The 10,479-nt window shown below is 38.0% G+C and overlaps 1 protein-coding gene across 1 annotated transcript; it reads left to right on the forward strand.

Moving 5' to 3' along the window:
• Positions 1-2,600: 2,600 nt before the first annotated feature.
• Positions 2,601-4,357, forward strand: ZBTB43 (zinc finger and BTB domain containing 43). The gene has a single exon (XM_009892293.1). The coding sequence runs from the start codon at positions 2,601-2,603 to the stop codon at positions 3,993-3,995; it is 1,395 nt and encodes a 464-aa protein (XP_009890595.1). The 3' UTR covers positions 3,996-4,357.
• Positions 4,358-10,479: the final 6,122 nt, after the last annotated feature.

Here is a 10,479-nt window from a genome sequence, read left to right on the forward strand (position 1 = left end):
TAGCTACTAGCACTTTTTAAAGTAAAGTTGGTTTAAACCAATATGTGCCTTGTGTGTTTTGCTCAGTGTTGCAGCATGGAGAGCAATTTTTTATTATTAATTAAACTAGAAAGACTCTGTTATAGTCGGGATGAAGACAATGCAGAAGCAGAATGGATTGTAAAGGGAGAAAGTGAGAGCTCTGGAAAAAACAGTCGTCTTGACGTGTATGGCTTTACTAATCAAAAATGTTTTAACTTATGTTTTGGTGGCTTTGGTCTTCATGAGAACTTAAAATATATAAAAGTCTGCTCCCATCTGGAATTGTTTTAGTGGTGGCATGCTGAGCCCTCGCTGAAAGATGGCAGTTGAGAATAGCAGTAATTATGTAAGGTCTATAGACATGTCTCTTTAAATTTGGGTTGAATGTATCCTGAAAGCTTATCTTTTTTTGTAGGCAAGTATTGAAAAATAGAGTCTTAAATCTGAGAATATTCTGAAAGGAGGTAAAGAACTGCATCCGCATTAAAAAAAACCCCTGATTATGTTGCTGTGATTATTTATGATCACAAATGAGTTTCATAAATAACAAGTTATTCTTCCCAGTAGACTTTTTTTCAGAGAAAGAAACTGATTCTTTATAAGAGTCAGACTGATAATGTGCTTCTACTGAAAAATTAGAAGGAAATTTAAAAGCATTGTTTTCCCAGTTCTGCAAAAGATGCTGGTTTCAATGTTTACAAGGAGTTTGGGCTTGTATTTATTGAAAAGTCTTGGTGGCTTTCTGACTTCTGTGCTCTTTTCTCTATGGAAACCCTTGCCACCTTTATGGTGACAGTGAATAATCGGTGTTCACCAATGCTTCATGTGCTTGTCATCTTTTCTTAGCTCTGAAACTTTGGAGATGGAACACTGAGTTTTTGGGGGAGTGGGGGAAGAGTTGTCAAGAATATGAGTTGGTGGAGAACAGATCAGAATGATACAGAGGGGATTATGTAATCTTGAGCTGCTGATTAAACACTGAGTGATTTGCATAATCACTCCTGTGTAGTCTGTATTTTTAGGCAAACACTACTATTTTTCCTGCACTTAACAGTCATACGTTTGTGCCAACGTGCCAGCATTTTAACACAGTGCACCAAATAAGCAGTTTCCTATTGGTGGTTATGTAACTGTATGGAAAGTACTGTCATTATTGTACAGGCTCTCTGTAGCAAGGATTCATAATTATATTTTCTCAATTCCATATTTACATAGAAGTACCTTAACTTCAGAGTCTTCCAATTGTTTGTAATGCAAATTCTGATTTTGCACCCTATTAAGAAAGTGCTTTTAATTCTGTGTGTATGCACTATCTGCTAATTTACTAAGTATTCTCTCTCAGGTGTGCAGCCCTATCTGTTAAAACTGTGGCACTTTCCCACTTCTGAAAAACAGATCTTGACAGAGGAGAACTGCTTGCTACTCCATGGCTCTTCTGGAATTCCTTTGTATTCAATTTACACATTATCAAATTGAAAAGTTGCACAAATTTAACTGATTCAGGCAGTTAATGTTGGTCTTTTGTAGTTGCATTTAAATTTCTGTCATTATATGTAATCATAATAATGTGCAAATTTATCTCAAATTTAATTTAAAATTTAAAGTAGACATTTTAAAGAGTTTTATTACTGCTTAAAAGACTGTTAACTTTGGAATAAGGCTTCTGAATTGTGGGAATACAAATATTAAAATCTGTGAGCTCTTAACTGAGCTTCTAGCTTATAATTGTTGCATTGTTACAAATACACAAGATGTATGAAGAAAAAATTCTGTACAGCAGAGGTATCACTTTCCTGATTAACATTGTGAATTATGTAAAGTTTTCCTTTAAGTAAGGAATGTTATAATAACATCTGAAAAAGCTCAGAATTAAATGATTGGATTGTAGTTCTGCAGCTGTACAAGATGTTGCTATTCCGCCTCTCAATAGAGCGATGGGGAAATACCACTACAAGAGTCATAAGCCTCATTCTCACTAGGGTTCTATATGTGCTGCCTTTGTCATTGTATGAATCAATATGTTGGCTTTTGAAAACTTCGTTTAAAGTGGAATATTTTGTAAGAGTACAGTCAGTTTTTGTTGGGGGATCAATGAGATGATTTTGTTGGCAGTTGAAACGCGTAATCTTTCATATGCTGTTATAAACTCTGAGACATCCTGGAGTGAGAACTCTAGTGCTATAATTTCATCAAATATCATTTCTGTTATCCTAAACTCATGCTTGAAATGCTTAATCTTTCTCAACTGGGTAACGTACTGTTCGTAGCTCCTGCTGTAGTTGATGAGTCCTCTTGGATAGAAGAAACACAACAAAATGTGCTGGCACAGCCATTTGTAGCCTCAGTACAACTTTCAGAAAAGAGAGAAATTAGGTGGGGTAGGAGAAATAGAAGTACAGCAGTGGCATAGGTTCCAAAAAATGTTGGGTCGAGTTCCATATGAGTCTGCTCAAGTGTTACTTGTTAAAGAAAATATAGAAATTGTAGAAGGAAAGGGAAAGATCAATACTTTACTAAGCAGATTTTCTGATTTTTTTATTTTTTTTTTTCTTGCAGCACAACACTAAATTTGTAATGAAATGGAGTCTGGGTCAAGCTCTTTTCGAGTGGAATTTCCAGATTTTTCTAGCACCATTTTGCAGAAGTTAAACCAGCAACGCCAGCAAGGACAATTATGTGATGTGTCCATTGTAGTTCAGGGCCACCTCTTCAGAGCCCATAAAGCTGTTCTTGCAGCTAGTTCACCTTACTTCTGTGATCAGGTTCTCCTAAAAAACAGCAGGCGAATAGTCCTGCCTGATGTGATGAATCCCAGAGTATTTGAAAACATTCTTCTGTCTACCTATACAGGCCGGCTGGTAATGCCTGCTCCAGAAATTGTTAGTTATTTGACAGCAGCAAGTTTCCTTCAGATGTGGCACGTAGTGGATAAATGCACTGAAGTGCTAGAGGGGAACCCAACAGTTCTCTGTCAGAAAATGAACCACGGCAGTGATCATCAGTCACCGAGCAGTAGTAGTTACAATGGCCTTGTTGAAAACTTTGAACTTGGCTCTGGAGGACAGACGGAATTCCACAAAGTGCAGGAACTAAGGGATGGCGAAAATGAAGAAGAGAGTTCTAAAGATGAACTGTCATGTCAACTGACAGAACATGAGTACCTTCCCAGTAATTCTTCAACAGAACATGACAGACTTAGCACTGGAATGACAAGTCAGGATGGTGAAGAGGGAACTAGTGATAGTGCAGAGTATCAGTATACTAGACCTATGTACAGCAAACCCAGCATCATGTCTCACAAGCGGTGGATCCATGTGAAACCAGAAAGATTTGAACAAGACTGTGAAGGTGTTGATAATCCCTACGATGAACACCAAGTTTCTGAATCCATGAATGCCATTCAGGCAGATCATCCAATCCAGTCTTCAGGTGTTGAAGACTTTCATATAGGTGACAAAAAGATGGAAGCAGAATTTGATGAACAGGCAGATGAAAGTAATTATGATGAACAAGTTGACTTCTACGGCTCTTCTATGGAAGAATTTTCTGGTGAAAGGGCAGATGGAAATTTAAGTGCTCACAGACAGGATCTTATGATAGCAGCAGGCTATGGTGAAGGCATTGAAATGGCTACGGGAATTAAAGAAGAAACGTCCCTCAGTGGATTCTCGCATGCTGATAAGCTGTATCCTTGTCAGTGTGGTAAAAGTTTTACACACAAAAGTCAGAGAGATCGGCATATGAGTATGCACCTTGGTCTTCGACCTTATGGCTGTGGTGTCTGTGGTAAGAAATTCAAAATGAAACACCATCTTGTAGGCCATATGAAAATTCACACAGGCATAAAACCATATGAGTGTAACATCTGTGGGAAAAGATTTATGTGGCGGGACAGTTTTCATCGGCATGTGACCTCTTGTACCAAGTCATATCAAGCTTCTAAAACAGAGCAGAGTACTACTGAGATGAACTAAGACATTAGTGCTCACATTTGTTTAGTAGAGCAAAATAAAATAATTATGCAAATAATGTCTGGTACTTGCTATTGTAAATTCTCAAAAAACCAAGTTTTAATCATTATGCTGGTGTAAGCAGACCAAGCTTTTATTTCATTTTCCACAGTGTTACTCCAGGTGTTCGATGTGTGAAGTGCAAATGGTTAATCTGAAATGTGCTTGCAAAATGAGGTCTGTAAGGTCTTTGTGACATTGATTGTAATCACAGCAGTATTTAGAAGCCCTGTTGTTATTTCTAAGTATTCTAAATTCACAGTAAAACCCAGCTCTAAATTGACCCAGATCCTGCAAATACTTACACGAAGCAGGTATTCCAAGTAGCCCTATTTAATGAAAAAGAGAACTAGGGTGATCAAACCAGGTTATATAATTCACATTTTGATGAAAAAAAACAGGATTCCACCTCAAACTGGAGACTGCCAACATATTTAACATGCATCATTAGATAGTATACATCATTAAATAGCCTTTGCTGTATTGCTTAATGAAAGGCTGTGTTAAAGATGGTTTGGCTTTCCTTTATCTGTCTTCCATTTTTTTATCCATCTTCAGTAAAACAAATGTTGTCTAACTTTGTGACGATTTCTATTTAGAGTCTGTAATGCACTTAAATATAGTTGAACGCTATATAAATTTCAATCTGTATTAAGTATAATTTGTCTTTGCTCCTCTAGGGTCTAATACTGTATGACTCTTGGCTTGACTTGATTTTGCTTGCCACATCGTGAGAGCTTCTAGAAGAGTGTGTAATAAGTATGGCTTTTTTTTAAAAAAAAAAAAAAAAAAAAAAGTAAGATGTAACATTTGAAACTAATCCAAAATAATCAAACATTTAAACTGTAGTTTTCTGTTCAGATTTTTGTGGCTTACTACAGTAGCAAGTACCAAACTCTGGATTCACGAATTGGCTTTTTATTGGTACAAAAACTTCTTTGAGAACTTCTTTCTAGTTTTAGAAACCTGCTTTAGGAAAGTGATTTAGTCGTTGGCAGGTATTTATACTTTTAGTTCTTTACTCTTTGAATAGTAAGAACTATAATACAGATTCTTGGTACTGAACTACTGTGACTGGTTACATGTGACCACAAGCAGCCAGAGTTGTTTACCTCTTCAAATTAAGTTGCTTGTGGAAAAAAGTAGTAAGTACGGTATTTGGATCTATTAATGGTACTGCAGAACATGGTACCATACTCATGTCGAAGTCTGGATTTTTGCTGGGAAAGTGGCACTTCTGCCTCATTAGGATGAGGATTTATATCCTGAGCTCTCATTCTTGGAGATAGATAGAGGAGTGTGTGTAGTTCTGAGAGATGCTGCCAGCTCTGCAGGTAGAGTGAATGCATCAATTGTAAAGGTGGCAACAGGATTTTGGGGTTGAAAGCTTAATGCAGCCCTATGCAAAAGCAATTAACCCTTCTTCGTAGTTTACTGAAACATGTTATAAAATGAAAGGAGCCTTTAGAGCATACATAGACTATAATAGAAAGAGGTGGTGTCCACATATGGTGCTGGTAACGGGGGAAAAGGTTAACCAGCATCCAAGGCCTAAGCCTGTCTGGCCCCAGTTTATGTATTAGATACTGCAATATGCAGGATAACATACGTAAACAGATGACCCTGTATGGTGAAGCAAAAACACACAAAGATAATTACTATTTAGATGCTTTTTTTGAACTCCCAGTTACAAATTGTCTTACGATATAACCAAACTGTATGTTGAACATGAATGTCTGGTACAAGCTGGGGGTTTACTACTCAGTGGGCTGTAATTACTGTAACTTCTTTTCTGGCATTCTACTTACAAACTTTAATTTTTTTAAGAGGCTCTTAATTCTTAATCTTCTGATGCTTCAGATATTTTTCATATGGAATTTTGTTAAAATGGATATTCCCAAATATGATGAACCCATTGCTGGCAATGGGCCTGAATGGTCAGCACCACAGAGTTCCTATTCTTAGCACTTAATTGAACTCTACAATATACCATGGTGGCCATATATAACCCTTGTAATCAAGGTAACTAAACAGGGATTTGCTCACTAACACTGTAACCTGCTTAATGTATAGAAGCACTTTGTATTTAAAAAAAAAACAAAAAACAAACCATAAAACTTTATAAGTATGTTTTTTAAACTTAGAAATTATATTCCCTTTATGGTTTGTTTCCATACTGCTAACACTGTCTTTTTTAATATTAAAAAAAAATAATATTATAATGCTTGCCTGTTTACATGAGTGTAGAGGAAAGGGTTCTTGCACTCAGTGGCCCTATTTTTCCATTCTCCAAGGCCTTACTACATACAGGGTGTCATTTCTGCAAGTACCATCATCACATTTGGGGGAAGGTATTCTCATACTCATTTCAAGAGTGGTCTTGTATATTACGTTAGTTCTCAACCCCTTTCAAATTGTCACTTCAGTGTTGCATGAAAAGGTTAAGGGTACCTCTTCCCATTTAACCATAAAAAGGCTGGTCAGAAACACCAGGCTGAAAAAAGCAAAACATTATTTCTGTTAAACCCAGACCATCCTACAGAGCTGCCAGCAAAACTGTTTCTTTTACCAGCTTGGAATGACTTTTATATGGGACACTTCAAAGTTAAACATTACTCCTATTTGCAGTTAGAGTACTTTGAAATAAAGCTTTAAAATAAAATGTACTGCGAGAGACACTTTAAAGGTTTTATAACAGGTCCCGTAGATCATATTATAGAACCGTGTCCTTTTTTAATGACTTAGCATGAATAGTAACTTTTTAGTATTTGCCTGTTACTGTTTTACCCCGTAGTATGACATGGTCTTGAAAATCCAACAAACGTTGCTTCACTAATTTTGTAGCACTTGGCTTTCTGATGTTAATTTACATGAAACCAATTGATTCCAGGAAAATACTGATATGATTGTTATGAGATCTAGTTGAAAGGGTTGATTTAAGGGAAGCTTGCAATACATGTCTAAAATCCTTACTTTTGCTTATCACAGGCAAAACAGTTGGCTTGTGGTGTTTTTCCTGAATTTAATTTATTGCCCTTTGACAAAATTCTAATCACTGATTCAGGTATTGGAGGGAAAAAGATAACAAAAAATTACTTAAACACTTAACGAAACATCTTGACTCCCCCTTCCTCAGGCTCAACTTAAATCAAACACCTCTCCTCCCTGCCTTTCTAGTCCGTTTCCCTTGTTTTCACTGGGAGTTGCCCTCAGTCTGTGCCTGTTCTTGTTGTGAGGTGACAGATCACACAGGAGGTTGGGCTCATATGCATACTGTCTTGTCTGACCCTTGTCATTTGGGTGGGTGTCCTCTGCTGCTCTGGGCTGGTCAGTGTCACTGTTCATGGTGACAGAGGGCCGTAGTCCCTTTCAGGGATGCGCCTGTTCCAGCTTGGGTCTCGGACAGGCCCCGGTTGCTTCAGAGGAGTACCTGCTTTGGCATGGCTTGCCTTTGGGCCAAAGTGCCCTCCAAAGTGAATCTCCTCAGGCATGGAGTCTGTTCGTCTGTGAGTATGTCTCTATACATGTCTTCAGTGTCTTCTCCATGTGTTTTCCCAAGAGCAGCTCTGCAGTTTCTCTGCATGTGTCTCTTCCTCAGGAGTATCTTCTCCTTATGTGTCTCCCTGAACCTCTTGCTAGCAGCTGCCACTCTTTCTTAAATATGTTTAAGCAGAGGCACTGTGCACACTTCTGGCTGAAGTTTTGGCACACAATGGATCATTTACATCAGTTTCAGTGCAGACTAGAACCTGTTTTGACTAGCACGGGTTGCATTGGCAACCTCTTGCCGCATGTCACCCTTGCAGCCCCCTGCAACTGAAACCCTGCAATTTATGGCCAATACAGTTGTACATAGTAAACCAAGATATGCAGATGCAGCTTCTGTCAGGCTTTTAATCTTTGCTAATGGAGTGGTCTTGTTCAAGATACAGGGAATTATTTCTTGTTTGTGGAGAGGAGGGATGCAATCCATATATGTATAAAAAAATAGGAATGCATATGTAATATGATAAATTTCATTAATCTTCCCTTAAGCTTCTTCACCTTTAATGATATGGCTTAGAAACATTTGTGTGTTTTTATATTGCTCACTGTTGGCTGTAGTAAAATGAATGTCTTCTGAAAACCAGAATCATTGTACACACAGGAGCCTTTCCAAATTTCCTGCTACTGTGAAGCCATTCATTGTCCTATCGGTGGTAAGAACACTTAAAGATACTACAGCTAAGTTCCTTTCCATTCCATTTTGTAACTAAGATGTTAATTACCATGAAATCTGCGTAACTGACATTCTGAAAAATTCAACTGTTAGCAGCATTAAGATCTTGGGTGTATATCTGATCCTTTTGAGGAACAAGGTTCCTATTTCACACACCACTGTTGAGGTTTTTTGTTTTGGTTTGTTTTTTAAACATAACTGTGTTTGTTTTATGGGTGAGCAGGTAGACTCTAGAAGGTACTGTCAGTACAATTTTTGGTCTTAGCTTTTTTCATGAGGTTGAGAAACTTGTACCAAAAGCAAGGCAGATGATCAAAGGCTGATTTATTTGGTTACTCGTTATAAAAAGAATACCTGATGTCCCTGTAGTACTGAGCCTGAAAGAATGGAGGCGTGTCAAATCTTGTAATCTCAACTTTTGCGTTGGTGCCAGAAAGGTGACCTGTCTCTGAATTATGAGAGCCTACAGCAGTATATTGAGTATTTTGCTTTAACAGAATTAGAACCTTTCTTAAAACAACAAAGGAAAGTTGGATTTTTGTCATTTAAATGCTTCATTGGATAGCTAGGCTTCTGTAGCTATAAGCTGTGAACTGTCAGTGCCCTAGGGGGAGATGCTGGAGAACAAAATAGTATATTTTTAATGTGATTAAATTGTAAGTTCTGATTTTTGCTTGAAGCCTGTGTCTGTCGATTGCTGCTCCTTTTTTTGATTAATCATGGGATTCCATATTTCTTCCGGAAATGTAACTGTTTATGCAAGTCAAGTGAATCTTCCTCAATGAGCTATAAGTTTTTATTCTAAACAAGTCATTTATAATAGTAAATTTGCATATCTTGATATTTTGTGAGCTGTTATGCCTGTATTGCAGAGGTTGGATAGTTTTGTCTATAAATATTGCTGTCCTAATTGTACAGCATGGTTTTAATTTAATGTTACTGTTCAATATTTTCTTCTTATAGAAGAGTCCCATGCCCCTTTTTTGTATAACGTTTTAATAAATGTTATCTGTCAACTTTGTAAATGTTTTCTTAAGCTTGAATGAAAGGAATGCATGTCTAGTACTAGTATTTAATATTTCACTTTTGCCAAAACAATAAGTACTCAAACAAAAGTACAAATCCAAAAGTTGTTGATATATAACTTTATTAAATATATAAAGAAAAAGCGTATCTAGTAATGTGTCTTCTTGCAATATTGCGAACATGCCAACCTAGCCTAAGAAAACACTTAGCCAATTTTTATAACACAGTAAAGCTGAGGAATTTGTGGGATTGGGCCCATTTCTTTGGTGCTTAGGTAATTAGTTCCCATGTTACTCCAAATTTATCAAACAGGTTTTATTATAACTGCTTGGGGTTTTTTTGCAGACTAGTGATCTCTAGAAGTTACAATACAGAATGTACAAGCTGATAGGAATATTCCAGAACACCCACATTATAGTAGCAGCAATTGCATGTCCAAAAAACCTACAGGTAAATTTGAAGTAGGTACAGATAACATGTGGATCTTGTCCAAGTATGAAAAAAATTTTACACTATGAAAAAGTATTCAAGATTAAGTTTCCATTATCTTCCTGTGAGGATTCCTCCTCTCCCTGAATAAATTTAGGTACTCTTACTGAACAATTTACTTGTCCAGCCTCCATCTATTCAGCCCTTACAGAGCTGTTGTAGCTGATGCCTTACTCAGCAGCTTCATGCTTGCTATGTAACAAAAAATGAGCTCACTCTCATTTAAAGCATATTCAGCTAATTCCTGGAGGAATCAGTATTTGTGTACTACACTCCTCCGTCTTCAGCAACTTTAAATGGAATGCGGTACCAGCAAATTAATTTCCTATTGCTGTTGGTTATGCTTACTGAACGCACATAAGAACAAGCCCAAAGTATTCTGTTTAGAATTAGTTGTTTGATTTTCTTTTATATGAGTGAACAAATACCATTTGTGCGTCTGTCTAACTCCGTTATTTACGCCCTGCTCCGGACGCTCCCCGGGCTGCTGCTTTACCCGACTAGCGTTCGACGCCCGACTTCTGGCGGCTGTCTTCCACACGTTCTATCGGGAGCGACACCAACGGCACGCGCTGCGCGGGGCCGCCCGGTGGGATGCGCCGCAGCAGCCGCGGACACCGCTCCGGTGAAGCGGCGCGTGCGAGCGCGCGCGGGACACCCTCGCTCCAACCGTTCGTGCCGGTCGCACGGACAGCGTACCGCGGGGACGGCCTC

This window comes from Charadrius vociferus, unplaced genomic scaffold (assembly GCF_000708025.1).
Source record: "Charadrius vociferus isolate BGI_N301 unplaced genomic scaffold, ASM70802v2 scaffold549, whole genome shotgun sequence".
In the NCBI taxonomy this organism is placed as follows: domain Eukaryota; kingdom Metazoa; phylum Chordata; class Aves; order Charadriiformes; family Charadriidae; genus Charadrius; species Charadrius vociferus.

Coding starts and splice junctions, on each gene's coding strand:
- ZBTB43 (XM_009892293.1), top strand. CDS start 2,601: ATGGAGTCTGGGTCAAGCTCTTTTCGAGTGGAATTTCCAGATTTTTCT.